Raw genomic sequence first — 21,176 nt, 5'->3', positions numbered from 1 at the left:
TTTAGTGGACTTTTTGCTATACTCTTTTTAATCAGTGTATATGCATTGCTGATCAATTTGTTATGCCTATGCTGCCAAGAAACCCCAATCTACTGCATTGATTTTGTATGAAGAGGACAAAGACTAATACAGATTGCAAGAAATCTCATTTATCAGTAATTCTGGTTCCAGGGAAGGCAGATGCAATTTCCATAGGTCAGTTTTATTATGTGCTTATTGATAATGTAGTAGGATGTGAATGTAGCATGTTTGCAAGGATTACAAAATTAAGACCTCAGACAATACTTATGTAAATCCATTTTTTTTTAATTTTGAAAAGATTCTCCAGTGGTTTATTGACAGGGAATTCACCCGCTGCATACCTCTAGAAAAAAGGTCAGTCAAGACAGATTTACAGCTGCATTCACACATACAAAATTTAAAGGTTAAGAAATTATTTGGCAATTTGAATATTAATAACCCGTTTTGTTTAGTCTATTGCCATCGCCCCAACCATTTCAAAATAACAAAACCCAAAAATGTTTACAGAAACATATTTACAAATCAACAACTTCAAAGTGCTTCAGAATAGTGATTGTGTTTTTAAAGATATGTACAACTGCCTATACAAGTATGTACATGTGAATTCACTATATATAGCACAAGGTTTCTCTGCTGGGGTATGGCTTTTTATGGAAAAAGTGCTTTTTACAGTACTTGGGTCAGTAGAGTGTGAGAAATTGCTAATACTGACAAACAAAAACCAAAGTAAAGTTTAGGGGGAGGACTATAAATACATGGTAACCACATCAAGAGCTGAACAAGATTATTACGAAATATATACAATAGGCTTCCATTTCAATGTCCATTCATAAAAGAGGCTTGACGTGTACAAAAATTCTTCACGCAGAGGTTAGGATTTGTTCAGAGTCTGGTCTGGTTACCATCCAGAACTGAAGAATCCAGTTGAAGCAGTGTAGACTGAAGGAGAATGGTGAATGCCAACCATGTAGAGCTTTACTCATGACAGATCATCTTCTGTATTTACAACAGATATCTGAAAGACAAAAAAAAAAAAAAAAAAAAAAAAAAAAAAGGTCACACACATTAACAGGTTGTCCTAAAATATGTGGAACAAAGTGGCAGGCAGAAGCACAGCCAGAACCTAGGCAGATTATTAAGGCTATACAAGCTGTTGTGCTTTTAATAAAACCACAGTGACCTCCCCTTTAGGTTTCCATTCTACTTTATTCCATTACACAGCAATAACTGTACACTAACTGTATCCAAAACACCACACAGCTTTCAGGTTCTTTTGGCTGTTTGTGCAGCGTATGGAAACCATAACCGAGTTAGAGCTTGGAACCCAACAAGACTAACCATATAAGTTATGGCAAGAGGGGATAAAAAGGCACCAAAAAATGCCCTTAACTGAAACATTGCATAGCACAGTAGAACCTTCTAATTAAAAAAAGGCATTTATTAGATATTATTCAATTGCATATCCCAAAATAGGATTTCTATACTCCCTGTAAAGTCTTTTCCAGGCATTCATTGAGAGACATAGGATTTACAGACATTGTGTTATACTTCCACCTACAGGAGACCAGGTCATCCCACAGAAGATTTCTCTGGGATAATGTGTTTATCTGCACCAAGCAAAGTATGCATCCCATGTGCAAATGGTAAACCTTGGGAGGAAAGTCTTCAGCTCTCTGTAGCAGTGATTCCTGGGATGCTAAATGCTCGAGGAGCCCACAAAGCATATGCCAGGAGTAAAATCAGCAGTATTACATCCATCTGGGCAGTATGGAGCTGTGAGGTCACCAGAATGCCCTGCCCTCCATCTTAATCCTGCAGAGCAGATGAGGAAGTGTTTTTTGGAAAGCAAGTGCATAGATCAGGTTGTACTGATCCCTTGGAGCCACCAGAGCATCCAATGCTTCTGCCAGAGGACCTATAGACAGTGTTTGTATTTTTTCCTCTTTCAGTCTAGTTATTTGACACTAGAACGCTCATCTGACACATGAACACTTACGGGTGAAGGGCCTGCCTCCTGAGGAAATCTGCCTGCCAGTTGTACATGTCTGGAATGTAAAAAGTAGACAAGGCAGGGGCCTTAATTTCTGCCCAAGACATAATACATTCTACCTTCACGGCTTCTGGACCCTCCCTGATCAATGAAGTCACTGCTGAGGTGTTTGAAAAAATCCTCATTGGGTGACCAACAAATTGGTATGTCCAGTGTTGAAGGGACAACCAAATTCAACCAGAGCTCCAGAATATTTTCAAGGAGATAAAATTTCTCCAGCATCCAAGTCCCCTGCACAAACAAGGTGTCCTGGACTACTCCCACAGCACACAGGCTGGTATCAGTTGTGAGCTCCTGTAAGAGGATATCAGAAGGAAGGACTTAAAGATCCCAGGTCAGAAACGGCCAGAGCTGGATGCATCCAACTCCAGGTTATCAGTCTCTGGACAAGCCCAATTGCCTGTTTCTGAACAGATTTGTCACAATGACAGGAAATTGGTTGAATTCTGCACTTTGCATGAGTTGTGGGGCTGATAGCTTTCCCCAGGCAGTCCTGTTAGCCCAATTTCACACCAGACCTCAAACAATCAAACCCTAAAGGATTTGTAAAGTCTTTGGTTGACAATGTGCCACATGCAGAGTGCTCCCTCAACAGTAGGCTGTTTATATATCCAACAATGGATGCACCCTGGAAACGTAACAAGGTAAGCACAAAAACAGGCTACACAATGCAGTGTGAAGGAACCAAGTTTCTATCCCTAATGTTCAAACACTGTTCATCTGGTGGAAAAATGGGGACATACACTATGCATCCTTCAGGTCTACAGAGGCTAGAATCTGAGGCATGTAGGCCATGAGAGACCTGGTGGATTCCACGGAGAACTCTGGGTACACATGAAGACATTTCAATTTCCAGACCTAAAATTGTCCATTTTGAGGTTTTATAAAAAGGTTGGAATATAATCCCTGAAACTTTTCAGCCACAGAAACTAGGGAAGAAACCCTTTGATCCAGAAGACCTACAGGAACTCCACCTAATAATGCAATACCTAATTGCTCAGCATCTAAACCCCATCGGTGAAAACCAAAACTAGGAGTGATAATGGCACCTAATAGTGACTTCCAATCCTCAAACTACATTGCCCACTCAAAAAGGGGCCCTAGAGACTGGGTCTACCAGAAGTTTAATTTTTCTGGACCCAAAAAGTGCTCTGTAGTCTACAGTATGCAAAGGTCTGGAAAGCACAAGAATAAGAGCCCAGTGCTCAAAAATCACTTTTCAGACAGGCCCCAAATTCACTGGGTACGATCTTCAAAGCTGTTGCTGAAGATACTCAGATCTTGATATTAAAAAGCACCATGTGCAGTGATGTTGCGATGGAGGCGAAAGAAATCTTGACAGTCTTGGGGGACACAGACACAAACTTGTCTTGCTAGTGTCTTCTCTGAGAAAGTTAACTATGCTGGTAGGGGTTACACCAGGCTGGTCATTTAGTTTGCTAGTCTCCAAATTCCTCTGTAGGTGGCAGTATAATCTTGTGTCCCTTTTAGGATTGTGAAGCGGTCATGCAGGCTGTCATGGGCCCCTATCCCTTATGACCCATCTGTGTCCCCCTTTTGCTCCCTGCACCCATCATACTATTCTCTGGCCCCTGCACATAGAACTCACCACACCTATGTGAGTGGGATGATCCCATGCTGTAGCCTGTGTACAACATTGTCACATGCAGGCTACAGATTTCCACTACCAGGCTACCTGAAGTCTCGGCAGGCACAAGCGCTTGTCTTTGGCAGGCACTGTTGGAGCTCAGGAAGGCAAGGAACCTGTCCCTAGCCATGCTCCTGATGCAACCTGGGTGGAAATGTGCAGAACCTGACACTATAGCATCCTCTGGCTGTTATAGGCACATGGGCTAGCAGGGGAATGACCTTTGTGATCCCCTTGTTATCTGTACCTGTGACTGCAGCTAGGCCTCCATGGCTTAGATCATTCAGAGCATGACAATGCATCAGGACTGTGGACCCACCTCTTGCTGTTGCTCCCCATTTCCTTCCTATGATCCTCCCTGGCTGCATCTAAAAATAACGGTGTAATGCAAACCCATGTAGTGAACATTGTCCTGTGCGAGTTGCCTTTGCACTACAGGTACGGTCTAAAAAGGAAGGTTTGGGTCACCAATTCTGACCACAATGATGGACAAAAGCCTGAACAGCTGTATGTAGTATGGAACTGCAATATTAGAGCCGTTACTATACACCAACAGCTCTGATGTACAGTTGGGGGAGAAGATGTGGCCTACCTACTAGGTTTTCACATATCCAATTCTGTTTCAGGCTAAGGATTATTCCTATCAGATCTCAAATTTATCCCAAGATGTCCCCACTGATGCATACTGGTTCAGTGGAGGTCATTTTGGATCCTCATTTCTCCTCACCATAACCTTCTGGGCCATATTTTCTAGCTAGAACCAAAATTCCCTGCATATAGAATACCATTTACACTATTATGGACATGGTGCTTAGGGTGTTCACTGTAAAAGCATCGAATTGAAGAACACTCCCTGTATATCCAGACACTTGAATAATGCAATTCACATCAGGAGTATATTAAATTATGGTGCAAGCCCAGTCAGTCAACGCATACACATTCCTTACAAATTATCTGGTGTATTGGTTTGCAAGATTTCTACAATCTATTTTGAATAGTGGAAGTTAAATCTTAGCGCTTTAAAGTAAAAACTGGGCCATAATATTTTAAAAATGGAGTTATGCAGTTATAGTAAAAATTACTCTACTCTCCTGGGGGTTGCTTTCAAAATCCTGTGTACAATGACCCAGTTAACTAGAAGTGGGACAGACATTTGATTTTTCAAGAATATAGCCAAAATTTCAACACCGTCCCCAGATACAGTTATTCTCCATTAGGTGATGAGATTAATAAGTGCATATGCTAAGCCAGGTATAGAGCTTTAGGTCTTGGGCAAAATGCTCATTTTGAAGATCCTTTACTTGGTGCACAGGGTTTGTCAGTGACCCATTTTTGCCTCCTCACATGACCATCTCCAATGATATAAGAAATTAGACCTTCCCACTCTCACCCTAAAATCCCCAACTCTCCCACCTAAAGATTTAGGAATGTAGTTTGCTCACTTCATTGGCCAAAATGTAAATCTCTATATGGAAGAGAATTTCTCAATGACAACGTAAAAACACAATCACCCAACCTTCAAGTGACAAGATATAATCCACACAGGAAGTATATTGCTTTACTGAACTGCCCAACTCACATCTTGCATGGAAAAGCCTTGCTTGTTTGTTTAGGCATAGACTTTACTTCTGTTTTTCCACTGACATACAAACAAGGGTATTTTTACCATGAGGATCAACTTTAAATGTATATTGGTTTATGCACCATAAACAAATTTTGTTTAAATAGTCTCCCTTCATTATGCAAAAGCTGTATCTATAGAAGATTGGAAATCTACCGTGTAGAATTTAAAAAAAAAAAAAAAAAAAGGACAAGGTGGTGGCCTTACAAGCTGGCAAAGGCTGTTTAACTGTTAGAGTTTCCTGGACATTACAACATCAGTGTGGGAGATGCCTTGTCCTTTGAGATGCAAGGTTGAGCATAGTAGTCTTATCCATCTAGTGATTGTGGATCTAAGCAGGACATCCCTTGCAAGGTCCTGAGAGTAGAATGAAAAGGAGTGTCTCTAGATCATGAGAAGCCATCTCCTTTGGGTGCTATGGAGTAGGGTACAACAAAGGACTGTCTTAACCAAGGTGGATGGCTGACACCACCTTAGGAAGAACGGAAGGGACTAAGACAAAAAGCAGTCAGCTGCTAACTTAGACATCGGATAGACATGATTGCCACAAATAAGGCTACCTTGCAGGAGATCATAGGGGAGTAGATATCCGACAGGCTACCTTGCAGGAGATCTTTTTAGTGGCGATCATAAGGGGAGTACCATGATGGGTTCAAAGTCATCACAAGGGAAGGCGAACCTAGAGAGATTTTTGGAAAAGAATGGACAAGGTCAAAACCTGTCCTTAAAGCAGAAATAAACCCTCCTATTCTTTACAGCCAAGAAACCTGTCATCTTCACATGTGCAGCACCATGACAGCTGAAGCTCAACTTATCAGTTATGACATTAGCCACTTGATAGATTGACAGCTTGAGTACATAAGAAACGTTTTGTCATGGCATGCCTTAATGTAACTGTTCTGGAAGACTTAAAATCAAAAGAAATTTAATCTCCAAAACACGGAAAGGTTTCTTCAGTGAGCGCTGTGAGAATGTGGAATAGACTCCAAGAGTTGGTTCTGGCCAGCTTAGCGGATTGCTCTTAAAAAAAAAAAAAAAAAAGCCTGGATTCTTTCCAAGAGACACAGAATATAACTGGGTACTAACATTTATAAGTAAAGTTGATCCAGGGAATACCCGATTGCCTCTCGGGGGATCAGGAAGGATTTTTTTTCTCCAGCAGGAGCAAATTGGATCATGCTTTGCTGGGTTTTTTGCCTTCCTCTGGATCAACTGTGGGTATAGGATTATAACTTTTTTTTAATGGTTGAACTGGATGGACTTTTGTCAAGTCCCAAATGCAGGAAGCCTGAATAATCTCTGGAATTGAAATGCCTGTGTTCACAAGGAGCCATTACACAGCCTCATTTTTACCTGGTGTGAAGTTATGCAAAAAAAAAAATCCTACCAGGCTCTATCTTGGAATATGGATGTAAGGGGAGAAGAGCTCACCACAAAATCCAAGATCAAAAAATACTCCGCACAAAAAAAAAAAAAAGAAAAAAAAATTAAAAAACGATAGATATAGAGAGATAGATATAGAGAGAAGTATAAATCAGCATACATACATACACCTCAGAAATCCCTTAAAGTCATATCAATATCCTTCCCCTGAAGTACTAATAAAACATATATTCATTGACTTAAACCCAAAAACCCACAATTATAGTGAAAAAATAAAGACCCAAAAGAGATTACCCAAAAATAAAAAAAAAATTATATATATATATATATATATATATATATATATATATAAATATAAAAATAAAATAAAGTCCCAATATGCAAAGTGTCCAAACAAACGTTCAAGGATACCGACAAGAATGGATTTATCCCGACTAGTAGTGGTCACCATCCTTTGTGGATTCAAGGGATTCCTAAAGGCCAATTTATTTGTATTATGAGAAACTGCACAAGATTGGAAGACTATATTGTACAGTCGGAATATATTAAGGAACGTTTTGTTGCTAAAGGGTATAATCAGGATTCTCTAGAGAAGATGAGATATGCAGTAAGTAGAAAGTATTTGGGAGAGATATGCAGTAAGTAGAAAGTATTTGGGAGATGGGAAGGAGAAGAGAAATATTAAGAAAAAAAGGGAGGGGAAAAGTTCAATGGAATATGCTTTTATCTCCAAATTTAGTTGCCAGTATAGGGAAGTGGAGAATGTCATTAGAAAATATTGGCCGATGTTACACAAAGATGATATTCTAGCCAAGACGCTACCTGAGAAACCTTCCTTTATATATAGAAAAAGTGATAACTTGAGGAGCCTATTAGTAAAAGGGATTATCTCCCCCCCCTAGAAAATCACAGATGTTTGGATTAACAGGTTTCTTCCCATGTAGGAAGTGTAGGATATGTAAAATGACTGGTATTAAAGTGAAAAAGATCTCCACGTTTAAATCTACAGTTACGGGGAAGGAGTTTATGATCAAGAAGTTTATAACATGCAATATGAAGTATGTCACCTACTTGTTGGAATGTCCCTGTAAAATCCAATACGTGGGTAGAACGAAAAGATCTTAAAATTTGACTTGAACATGTGAACATAAAAAAAAAAAAAAAAAGGAAGGAACATAGTGTGATTTTCACAATTCGGATCCTAGTGTTCTGAGTTTTTGTGGTATTGATATTCTGGATACTCATTGGAGGGGATGTAATAAAGTACAGGAAATATCCCGTAATGAAACTCTGGATCTTTAAACTTAACACCTTGAAACCTAGGGGTCTTAATATTGATTTGGATTTAAATTGTTTTATTTCCGATTTGTAATTTTAATTTAAGTAAATTTTTTTTTTTTAATGCAATTTTTTTCTTTTGATTTTTAGTATGTACTTCTAATATTCTTTAATATTTTATAATTTTTGTGAATGATTTTATTATTTGTAGATTTTTGCAATCAATGGCGAAGGGGTGGTGTTACCCCCGACCTTATCGTTATTTAAAATTGTTCTTTCAGTTTCCAAAATGGCTGCAGGTGGTATAATTATCCTTGGGACTGAAGTATGGCTTGAGGATAACTTGGGGATGAGAGCTATGGGGTGGGGATGTAATATTGCTTCCTCTATGGACTATCTAGCATGGTATATTAGCTTTGGTAGTCATTCATCTCAATTTTCCACTTTGTAAGATGGCCGCTGAGGTATTTCCGCCAGGTTAGGAGTGGGTACTTAAAGAACTGGAACCTTATGTCCGTATCCTTGTTGACAAAGTCCGGAAGAGACGAAACGCGTCCAGGGCACGGGACGTGTCCGGAAGTGCTGCGGCAGCCATTTTGGATTCTGGAATCCCTGTGTGTTGGAGGTCTGGAGTGTAACGGTGCACTTCAGGTGTCCCCCAGAGCTACAAAGTGATAGTGCTGGATAGGAGTAGCAAGGGGGAATTACCTGGTGATCGGGAGACTACACTCAGAAAGGGCATCGTATACTGGGCATGAGGAGTTTGATGCTGTCTTGCTGATCTTCTCGTTTTTATATGTATTTGAAGAGCACCTGTGATTGATTTGCATCTTCTTCAGTGGAGTAGGAAGCGTCTTCCCATCAAGAAATTGATCTTTGTTTGGACACTTTGCATACTGGGACTTTATTTTATTTTTGTTCTTTTATATATAAATTTAATATTTTTTATTTTATTTTTATTTTTGGGTAATCTCTTTGGGTCTTGATTTTTTCACTATAATTGTGGGTTTTTGGGTTTAAGTCAATGAATATATGTTTTAGATATATCGAGAGAGATAGAGATTATAGATATATAGATATATATATATATATATATATATATATATATATCTCTCTATCTTTAGCTCTACACCTCCAACTACTTTGGGTTTGAGATGTTAAGAAAAAAATCTAAATTTGTGATTAAAGTGTTGACAGCAATAATTAACTTTTAATTAAAACAATTACATAAACCCAATATAAAAGAATGTTGTGGGTCAGAGGCAGTAACCCTGGATCTAATCAAATGTCATCCATACAATATATGTTTCATTATTACATTCTATAGATGTATTATTCTTGATTGGACAGAGCTCTCAGAGAAGAGGGACAGACCGTAAAGAAATGCAGGAAAAAGTGGCCACTAAATAATGCAGCTGCTATATTGGTGTATCTCCTCCCTGTCCGATGCTCATCTCATGTAAAGATATGCTGCATAAGTCATAAGGATCCAAGATGTGATAGAGATCAAGAAATTAACAGGTAGAAAAATGGAAATAACCAATTGTTTCAGTGGATCAGTTGCATTGAGCCATCCTTGATACATGTGTATGGTCAGAGTGGATTACATACAGCTGCTCCTTTCCTGAACGGGACAGAGGAAGAAAATGAGATGCGGATCCACTCTCATATGTATAGACCGATACCTCTCATGCATAAAGCCGCTTGGAGCTACAGTGAAGGAAATACGTATTTGATCCCCTGTGGATTTTGAATGTTTGCCCACTCACAAGGAAATGACCAGTCTAAAAATTGAATGGTAGGTTTATTGTAACAGAAATGCATTTCTTTTGAATTTTTTGCTGCTATTCTAACAAATTATGCACGGATTTGCATGTTCATGAGGAAAATAAGTAGTTGACCCCCTTCACAAAACATGACTGATTGCCAACAAGGGATTTGCCACCAAGTACTGAGGTCAGATGTTTCCTGTAGTTGGCCACCAGGTTTGCACAAATCTCAGGAGGGATTTTGGCCCACTCCTTTGGGCAGATCCTCTTCAAGTCATTAAGGTTTGGTGGCCGACGTTTGAAAATCTGTGGAGGGAGCTGAAAGTTCATGTTGCCAATCAGATTAAGGTCTAGAGACTGGCTAGGCCACTCCGAGACCTTAATGTGCTTCTTCCTTTGTTGCCTTGGCCGTGTGTTTTGGGTCATTGACATGCTGAAAACACCCATCCACGACCCATTTTCAATACCCTGGCTGAGGGTATTTGACAGTACATTGTCCCATCCAGTTGTACTGTCCCTTAGCAGAAAAACACCCCCCCCCCCCCCCCCCGCCAAAGCAGAATGTTTTGACCACGATGTTTGATAGTTTGGAGGAGGAATGCTGCCTATGACCCCAAGAACCCCATCCCAAGAGCTCAATTTTGGTCTCATCTGACCACAACACTTTCACCAAAGGTGATATCTTCACTGGTTGAGACACTGGACACCACACACATGCACACAGTTTGTCTTTTACAGGCAGCTTCAGTTTACCAGGCTTTGAGCCACAATATTCTGCACATTTGAAATCTGTATCACGACGACTAGGGCATCCACTCAAAAAGCAAGGCAGAAGGCAATTTCTATAACTGCACAAGGTATGGTCCTGGTTTTTCATTGCCCTAGTCAAATAGAAAATTTCAGCAATAGCTGGTTGCATAGCAACGTGCCTTTAAAAGCATCTAAAACATCAATCTTGGAATGAAAATCTCAAACCCTTCTGTACATATCGAAGATGTTCTAAGACTAAAAAGTATCTACTACCAGGACAGACCAGATCAACATTGGCCACATATTACGTGATAGGAAAGACTAAAATGGGATCCCCAGAACATATAAATACAGATCGATATATAGAAAAATATGTCAACTCACCCCTTTCTTTAGGTACAAGGGTGGTGTTCTCAGGACCAAACCATACAGTAGAAAAATTTATCAGTAGGTAAAGAACCCACTAGGAGGTCCTCAGGAGAGCATACTGCAGCTTAAAACAAATGTTTAACACTTTCATAGTACAACCAACAACACCCTACACTATAAAATCATAATGTTGCCATGCAATAAAACACCCGTCCCGGAATCCCGGTACACACACACACACACACACACACACACACACACACACACACACACACACACGCACGCACGCACGCACACGATCAGCCAATGAGATAAGACACCATGAAACCCCTGGGGTCATGTGGTGTCAGATGAACAAAGGGACAACTGGAACATGAGAATCAAAAGAGTGTGCAGATTAATGGCAGGATCAAACTGAATACTGGAGCAAACCCAATCAGTCCTCAAAGGAGATGAGTGGAATCGATCCAAGTACAACATGGCAAGCAGTCCTCAAACTTCCCATATATAGACAATGCTTAAGAGTGATGACAAATGTAGCTCTCTCATAAGGAGTGGAATAGCCCCCCAATTGGAGAGTATATGTTACACAACCAGATCAATGCACTGGTATAACAAGGAGAGGCAGTCAATAGTAATGCATTAGACTGTGCAGGTTGAGCCTGTGTGAGATCAAGAAGTTACATGACAGACCCATATACTTCCCGTGAAGGACAGTCCACTATAATATCTTCAAAGAGTAGATGGCTGTGGTGCCAGTATAGATGCAAGGCAGGTAGAGTAGGTATTGAAGTGGATACCAACAGTGGTGCGTGAGCTAGAGAATAAAGTAATGACCCACCGTCTGCCAGCGTGAAGAGCAAGGACATAAAGTTACTATGGCTCACCCGAGCCCTTTGCAGTAGATGGGAGTTCCCCAGCGTATTGATGCCTAGGTACAAGAACAGTCTGCTCATCCAACCATGCGCTGGCGTCTGTCCTGGTCTCTTCCGGCTGCCAAGTAGGAGGTGCGGAGGCAAGTGGTGTGGTAGCCTGGGGGTGAAGGGTCTGCCTGGTGGTCCAGTGTGCGGTGGTCAGATGGTGAAACAGCGAGGAAGGACCAGGATGCTGGGGACGCAGGCTGTGACATCAAAGCATTTCACCCACTAAGTCACGTGCGCTTCTTCAGGATGTGGCGGCCATGTTATTGAAGACGTCTAGACTTGGATGCAACTTCCGGTTTCCACAGGGAGAATGGCCACCGCAAAAACAAAGTCATACCAGCAATATAATAATGCTACAATTATGTAATAAAAATGCACACAGGGGAATCGGATATACGCAACCAAAATAATCATACTGCAATCAAGGGGCAACACCCCAAATGATACAAAGTATCTGCGACAATGAACCACACTGCTAAGTGACCAGAGGAGAGGTAATGAGCAGACCAATGTGACAGGTGATAACAGGTGACAGTAGCTCCAATAGGAAGGCATTAGTAATATTAGGTCATTATTGAACAAGAAAGACCTGTAGGTTAAATTCAGTGATCAAACCCCTGGGTGCTAACACTCCAATTCTAAAAATCCATTCCTTCTCCTTTCGCAGGAGAGTTGTGTCAAAGTCACCCCTACGACTAGACAAATTGCCTACATGTGAAGGCCATTTACACATTAAAAACAGGGGACGAATTATGGAACTTAGCAAAATGCTCAGCAACCGGAGTTCAATCAAGTTTAACATATACTGCTTATATGTTCACCTATACATACACGTAACTGACGGTTTGTTTTCTCTATATCTATCTATTTACAAGGAAACTGGAGCATGTATATCACTTGAGTGGTAGCGCAGTTCATAAATGGCTTAATGTGGGAAAAAAAACAAAACAAAAACAAACACACTTTGATTATAGACATCAGTGAATCTGTCCGGTCAACATGCCTACATATATTACATCATCCACATGGATACATCCCTGTGAGTGGAGCTAGATCTGTGAGCCAGTTTTTAGTTGGTGTATGTGTAAATTTAGATTTAACTAAACTGTCCCTCAAGTTTGTTGCTCGTTTGGAGACCATAAGAGGTCTGGGGCCCACAATCTGGGATAATTCAGGGGACTGAGTGAGAACGTGCCAGTGTTTGGTTAAAACTGCCCGCACTGCCTCCCAAAATGGGTAATGATGCGCACAGGAGAGATTGTTCACTGGGAATCAAGTTGTCCATACGTGTAGGTAATAGCTCATCTAGCTTGCATTTGGAAGCTTTTGCTTTAGAGCACAGATACTTTGTATCATTTTGGGTCTTAATTGCGGTATGATTATTTGGTTGCAGATACCAGATTCCCCTGTGCAGTATGATTATTTGGTTGCAGATACCAGATTCCCCTGTGCATTTTTATTACATAATTGTAGCATTATATTGGTGTTATGAAGAAATTGTGACATAGCTGCAAAAAAAGAGTCAGCCCTAGTGAGCTCATCAGCACAGACTGGTTTTAAACCAAGGTGTTGCTTTGGTGCAAGGAAGAGTCGTCACTTTGCCAAAGGCACACAGAACACTCACTACTCAGAGGGAATGTTTGCTACAGGATGCCAGGTATGCTGCCTTCTCCTTCATGGACACCCATTTCAGGCCCAAGGGAACCACAGCCAAAGCGAAGGAAAAGTCATCATGGCAAAAAAGGTGGGAGGAAGCATCTGAGTATTTATCAAGAGCTCTAGACAGAAATGGCAGTAAAGTTTGTGACCTATGACGTGATGTAGCACCTATCATCCACTTGAGATTAAGCACTGAGGGGTTGAATTTTACCACAATTTGTTTGAAAAGTTGAACACTGAATAAGTGAATAATTTCCACACTCTTGGTTTCCTGGCAGTCTTGACACATACTATTCAGGATATGCATAAAAAAAACAAAGCAAGTAATGGATACACTTCCCATACTTGCGGTGAGTTTACAGTAAACAGACAGGGCCACCTTGTATCTATGACCAGGTTACTAGTCCCTTTGCCATCACACTAGGCATACCCCCAAAGTAGAGGTTGAGTGCCCACAGCATGGGGTCAGAGTATAGCTTCCATGGTTTAAAGCAGAGTTACTCCCAAAAGTGAAAGCTCTACTTGTTTGCCTCCCCCCCACTGCCATATTTAGCAATTTTTGGGAGGGGGAAGCAGGTACCTGGTTTTGACAGTTCACTGCGTTGAAGTGAGCCAAAGTTCGGCCCCCGCCTTCCTCCTGCAGTCTCCTGGGATCCTTCACAGGTCCCAGAAGACGGCCGGACCAATCAAGAGGTGCAGTGCGACTCACATGCGCAGTGGGCACATGGCTGTGAAGCCGCACGCTGTCACAGCCTGGTGCCCACAGTTGAGATCCTGGCGCTGTGGAAGAAACTGTAGCTGCTGACTTAACAAAAATGGCTGGAACTCCGCTTTAACACAGCTGCACTGCTTCTCTCATTAGAAGACACAAGAGTTGCCTACAGAAATGTAAATAAAATAAACTAGTAAGGCAAAAAGAATTCTCCATAAGAGAAGAGGTTTATTACTGCAGGACACTAAAAAAAAAAAAACAAAACAAAAAAAAAAAAAGCCACACCACACGAAGTGGGGTAGGATTAAACAAAGACAGCCAGGGGAGTGTCCAATCACCTGAAGGTATTAGTCTAACCCAGGGTCTATGAATGAATGATCAAGCCTGTGTCCTGTACTATGCGATTAAAAGATTTTAAAATGGGTGTCACTGAGGCCTGGGTAATTTGTTTTGCATTTGTAATGAATCAACCCACTTGTGAACCTCCCCAAGTAATTGACTAATAACAGGATTCTTGCCATTTTCTTTCTGCTTAGTTTAATATAAAAGGATTCAGAAACTTACCGCTGGGTATGTGTGTCCTACACTGGCACTGTGTCTTCCAATATCTATCGTGAGGTCCTCTTCTGTGGTTTTCAAGTAGACTGGATTATCAAAATTCATGCTTTTCATGTTTTTCCTCTGCCAGTTCCGCCACATTAAATAAGCTCCTGTAGCAACCATCACTAGTAATACTGGAACATAAAGAAGCACATCTATTAAACTTGTACACCAGTAGTTGTGCTCCAAAATCGCATGACTTCTAAACTTATTCTAATCGATGACACATGCCAGTTAATTGCAAGGATAAAGGGTTCAGTCCAAACAGAAGGAAATTTCTAGAACTAAAAAATTAAGCCAAAATTGTACTTACAGAGTGGAAGAATAGCCCATGCTGCAGATGAGCCTTTGGCAAGATTTGCTTCAAGTACTGAAGTACTACCATTACCTTCTAAAAAAAAAAAAAAGAAGAAGAAGAAACTATGAAATCCACAACCTAGTTCTATAGAAGAAAAGATTTGTCAATGTTCTGAAAGGCAACCACAAGCTACAGCAAGCTAGTATTTCTTGCACTGCAAGCCTAATCATTTGAGTGAACAAGTGATGTGGTGAAGTGAAATAATCACACATGGCTTGAGGGGGGAGCATCTTTACTAAATTCAGAACACAAGACCTCAGTTTTTACACTGGCAGTCTTTGAGCAGCAAGTTACTGAATATTAAAAAAAACAGACCCTTCTGCCCCCAAATCACATGTACATGTAACTGCACAAGAAACCCGGGGGTGGGTGGGGTGCGTGAAGGAGACTCAGTCTTCCACTCTGTCCGGAGGCACTGGTGACCTATACAGATCTCCAGAGCAGCCCCCTGGAAAGGCTGGATCACCAGTGCTTTTCAGGAAGTTGAATACTGTCCCAACTCTGAGAACGGAGAAAAAAAAAGATTTTAAAAAAAGTCTAACACTTTACACATTTCCATGGTTACAGAACTGTGTGTTGGCATGATTATATGGCAAATACATTGTGCCAAATCTAGCACAAATGTCATTGGTGGCCTGACCAGTACAAGTAAAGCTTGTCACCAACTCCATTTTTTGTTTAAATGCTAATGTAGGTCCTAGAGTGAAGTGGATGGATCAGGGAATTTGTGAAAACAAGTCTTTTTCATGATGGTTTATTCTGTTCCCAAAAATGTTAGCATCGTTAAAGTTTTACTAAACCCACAACGGTAAAATCAGTCTATATACAGTAAACTTTGCTGGTTGTACTCACTGGAACCCAAGGGGTTAATCCCCCATGTGTGTAAAAAGGAGGTTTAATCCAGTCTTCTCTGATCCTCCTACTGTCCCCAATCCATCTGCCAAATGAGCATGTGCAGCTTGCCCCCCCAAGGTTCTATTCTGTTTGGTGTGTACTGCCAGAGTTGTTTTCTTGGGTGAGTGCATGTGATCAGCACAGGGCCAATCAGCGCTGTCCAGGCAGAGGGTCAGGGGTCATGCAGTCTCATAGGATAATCAGAAGAGAATGAAAACTCCTCCAAGTTTAAACCAGTGCTCTGCTGGACACAGAGCAGTCTTGTGACTTCTATCAAACTGCTGCTGAGAAAAAGGTATTTAGCAGTTTATATTTACTAAAAATAATTGCATTTCCATGTTTTGTTTAGTGTTACTAAACCCAAGACCCTGCATTCACTAGATCTGGTCTCCACAATAAAGGATCCCCCCCCCCCCTTTTTGGAAAGCCTTTCAGACTGCTGTAAAGTAAACCTCCCCCAGGTAACAAAATGTATGCTTGCTCTTTGTAGAACTCATCCTGGTCAGGTAAACCAACCAAAACAGAAAAGACTGCAGAGTCAGAAAGCAGGCACCATTAGGTGCCAGCAAATTCTGAGATTCTGATGCACCTCAACACATCAAGTAAATGGAGCCTAAAGATGCCTTTATTGCATTACATACAGTAATACCAAGCAGGCACCTGTCATTTTGGATGTGGAAGGGGTTGATTTGCAGGGTTCACAGGGCACAACTCTGAAGGAACCTAGAATTAAAGTTTCAATATGGCAGGGCACGTGCAGGAGGTGTCACATTCTTACTGCAGCCATTTACAGCTTAAAATAAAAAAAACTTACAAATTTAAAGTGTAAAAAAAAAAAAAAAAAAGCAAAACAAATATTTAGTTTTGGACAGAATGGAGAGAGATCAGAACCAGTGTCAGTTTTTATTGCTGCCTGTGTCCACAATGGGGAGATTCACTCTGGTCCTGTTTGAATGTAAAAGAAAAAAGCTCGAATTTTGAAATTACACCAGCAGTTTTGAAAATGGTAAGAGTTTTCTCACTTCCCGTTTGGCAATGGGACAGGAAGAGAAGGGAAATCCCCGAAATGGGACACAGATGCACAAAAAAAATGGCCAGGAGTTATAACCCTCCATTTGTTCTACTTTATATGTAGAAACTTCAAAGTAGAATTATAACCACTGACTCATAAGAAAAAAAAAATTAAAAACCATTAACATGACCCAAGTCAGACACACATTAAAGACATTCAATGTGGTTAATGCCAACACAGAATACTGAAGGATGAATAGTTATGCATGGACATTACTGCAACACAAAAACCTACATCATACAAGTTAGCTAGTCTACGAGTAAGTGATTGGGGCCAGTAGGAAAAACAAAAACAAAAAACAAAAAAAAAAACCCGAGGCCTTAAAAAGGGATTGCCATTACTACATGCAAAACTCTTCAAATTTAAAACATTCTGCTATATGCCAAAAATCTTCTAGCATATTACAAATGTCCTCTATACTGCACATGAGGTTGTGAGAAACATCTAGATTTGAATGTAGAACATGCATACTACTACATGGGAATTTACTGAATTTAGATATACTGGCTGCGGTTGTGCACTACATAAATTTAGCTCTCACCTGGATTCAAACCCCAACTACAAACAGTAGACGAATCAGAGTTGCACCCAGAAAAGGCCACTGAGCCACTGCCTTGCCCAAAGCATTGAGCAGAGTTACTTTAACACAAAAGTCAGTAAAAATGGTCAGCATAAGCTTGTCAAAAATAACTACATTCAAGCACTTACCCCCTGGAAGTGCTTTTTCAGGATGTAATCCTGTAATGACAGCAGTGGGTTCCTCAGCTTTACTACCTTGAAACAAACATAACATGGGTATAAGTTCTTATCTGCAGATTGAGTGTATGTTGAGTTGAAAAAAAATAAAATAAATAAATGAAGTGCAGTGTTTATGCAGCAAATCTGAACTGCTCAAGAACTCTATTATAATAATAATAATAATAATAATAATAATAAATAATAAAAAAAAAATTCAAACAAATCTAATGCTAGACAGGACAATGAAACTGGGAAATGAAATCAACTTTGCACATAAAAGAAAAAAAAGCATACTACAGATAGTTGTGACAATGGTTTCATGAAAGACAGACATGAAGCAACAATAGACAAGTATGGTGAAGTGTGCTTAAAAAGACCGAAATACCTTATACCAGTGAAAGCACATTTTAAAAAAAAAAAAAAATCCCTGAACTAACCCCAAAATTGTTTGTCTAACCTCCAAACGCATAGGGTACAGCAGATTCAGACTAGTAATGTGCAACATGCCAGCTGAAAGGGCTTGCTGCTTTGTATATTAAACATATAAATGCCAGTTTCCCCCACTTCTCAAAATTTAGATGTCTGCACACAGGTTATATAGGAGCAAAACAAATTACCTCTCAACTCTGGTATAGTAAAACTGGGCTACATTAACTGTCCATATAATAGGGAAAAAGTATAAATAAATAAAAAAAAAAAAAAAAAAAGGAAAAGGAGGTTACCAGAGAAAATTGTTAGTTTTTACACTGCAGTGAAGTTTGTTTCATATATCGGACCATGACAAAGGAAATTCTATGCTTGGTCCTGTTCCCATACCTGATCATTTTGGCATGTAGTTGTCTCTGAAAATAACTACTCCCATGTGCTTAGGTGTGAATTACGCAGGTTTACAAGAATGTATGTTGCTATAGGGGACAACATTACTACTCTCGCGTGTGGGAGTGATGTCATTGTGGCTTGGCCAGTCGAGCTGCTGGAGCCCACGAACCCGGAAGGAAGACCGTGTGAAGATGGAAGCCCAGTCAATGGGGACAGTGCACTGGAGGGCTTTGTTCTAAGGTAGGTATTTCATAATGTGAAAGTATGCGATGCATACTAGCTAGCAACTAGCTATGCCATTGCCTCGCAGGAGTTTTCCCTCTTCATGCGGCGGTTTACTATTGCGTTAAACACTTTCTGAAGTCAATATGCCAGAGAACTCCAGGTACTGCAATAGCCAATTTTAGAGAAAGGAAAAATGTATAGAACCAGAGTGTTTTTTGCACCATCTGTCTCTATGCCAAGATTCTAAGGCCACTTTCACACAGGGTTGACTCCACCTTCGATCTGTTTGCTCAGCGGGAGGTCTGTCTGCTGATCTTCGCTAAGCAGGCCAACAGGTCCGTGTCTGCTCAGCTTATGCAGGACAGACAAAGGACAACCCACTCTATGGGCAGTCAGGTGTAAACGGACAAGTAGTCCATTTACATCCGACTGCCATCCAAACCGGCCAGACGGACAGCAGCTGATCCTCATCTGTTTTTAACGGATCAGATTGGATGTAGGTGGGTGCTAAGGGACACGTCTGTTTACACCAGTCATTCCATAGAGGAGAATTAAGGTTCAGAATGGGTCTCCTGAAACACGGACAGCTGGACCTGATCAGAAAGTCAGGGAAGCAAGGCCCCTTTCGCATTGAGTCACTGACAAACTAGGGAGAATCCCAATGGGAACAGACCACAATAAAAACCTTGCAAATACAGCAAACTCTGCTGAGTCCATCCCCAGCTCAGGAGTACAGAGGCAAAAAAGGTATTAATTCAGATATCCTGGAATATGCACTCCTTGCTGCCCTCAATGGACCAGGGTAGTCCCAAGTCACTGGATACAAAAAAAAATATATATATAGAAGAAGAGGGTGCACCAGCAATGGACATACAGTGAAGGAAATCCATATTTGATCCCCTGCTGACTTTGAATGTTTGCCCACTCACAAAAATTACCAGTCTAAAAATCGAATGGTAGGTATATTGTAACAGACAGAATAGCAACAAAAAATTCAAAAGGAATGTATGCACTTATTTGTATGTTCATGAGGGAAATCAGTATTTGATCCCCTTCACAAAACATGACAGAGGTCAGATGTTTCCTGTAGTTGGCCACAGGTTTGCACACATCTCAGGAGGGATTTTGGCCCACTCCTCTTGGCAGATCCTCTCAAAGTCATTAAGTTTGGGGGCGGACGTTTGGCAACGCGTACTTTCAGCTCCCTCCACCGATTTTCTATTTGGATTAAGGTCTGGAGACTGGCTAGGCCACTCCAGGACCTTAATGTGCTTCTTCTTGAGCCACTCCTTTGTTGCCTTGGCTGTGTGTTTTGGGTCATTGTCATGCTGGAACACCCATCCCCGACCCATTTTCAATGCCCTGGCTGAGGGATGAAGATTCTCACCCAAGATTTGATGGTACGTTGCCCTGTCCATCATCCTTTTGATGCAGTGCAGTTGTCCTGTCCCCTTAGCAGAAAAACAGCCCCAAATCAGAATGTTTCCACCACGTTTGACAGTTGGGATGGTGTTCTTGGGGTCATAGGCAGCATTCCTCCTCCTCCAAACACGGCGAGTTGAGGCCAAAGCTTGATTTTGGTCTCATCTGACCACAACACTTTCAACCAGTCCTCTGACGTTTGCCACTGAACATCTGAATGATGCAGAGGGGCCTGGACATGTGCTTTCTTGAGCAGAGGGACATTGCGGGCACTGGAGGATTTCAGTCCTGGTCGGCTTAGTGTTTTACCAATTGTTTTCTTGGTGACTGTGGTCCCAGCTGCCTGGAGATAGACAAGATCACCACGTGTAGTTCTGGGATGATTCCTCACTGTTCTCATGGTCACCGACACTCCACAATGTGAGATCATGCATGGTGCACCAGACCTAAGGAAGAGACTGACAGTTTTGTGTTTCTTCCATTTGCGAATGATGGCTACCAAACTATCACCAAGCAGCTTGGTGAGAAGGTGACAACAGTTGGTGCACAGTCCAGCCTTCTGTAGGTCTACAATCTTGTCCCTGACATCCCTGGACAGCTCTTTGGTCTTTACCATGGTGGAAAGTTTGGAATCTGGTTGCTCGCTCCTGTGGACAGGTGTCTTTTATTAAAGGTAAGAAAATGAGATTAGAATCACTCCCTTTAAGAGACTGCTTCTAATCTCAGCTTGTTACCTGTATGAGAGAGACACCTGGTAGCCAGAAATCCTGCTGAATGATAGGGGATCAAATTCTTATTTCCCCTCATGAACATGCAAATCAGTGCATAACTTGTTACATGCATTTTGAATTTTTTGTTGCTATTC

General features: G+C 41.0%; 1 protein-coding gene across 2 annotated transcripts in view; it reads right to left on the bottom strand.

Moving 5' to 3' along the window:
• Positions 1–285: 285 nt before the first annotated feature.
• The window catches only part of VLDLR (very low density lipoprotein receptor), an 81,253-nt gene continuing 60,362 nt past the window's right edge, over positions 286–21,176 (bottom strand). The window contains exons 16-19 of one of the 2 annotated variants that reach the window (XM_089656693.1): positions 17,816–17,881; positions 15,097–15,174; positions 14,748–14,917; positions 286–1,036 (exon numbers count right to left, since the gene is read on the bottom strand). In XM_089656693.1, the coding sequence (XP_089512819.1) occupies positions 1,001–1,036; positions 14,748–14,917; positions 15,097–15,174; positions 17,816–17,881 (350 nt within the window). In that variant the 3' untranslated portion in view covers positions 286–1,000. The remainder of the gene's footprint in view (positions 1,037–14,747; positions 14,918–15,096; positions 15,175–17,815; positions 17,882–21,176) is intronic. The other variant, XM_089656694.1, reaches the window with a different exon arrangement.

Source organism: Staurois parvus, unplaced genomic scaffold (assembly GCF_062004578.1).
Source record: "Staurois parvus isolate SC_StPar_1 unplaced genomic scaffold, SC_StPar_1.0 ptg000929l, whole genome shotgun sequence".
NCBI lineage: Eukaryota > Metazoa > Chordata > Amphibia > Anura > Ranidae > Staurois > Staurois parvus.
Note: the sequence above shows the minus strand (reverse complement) of the source record. Positions and strands in the feature narration are given on the sequence as shown.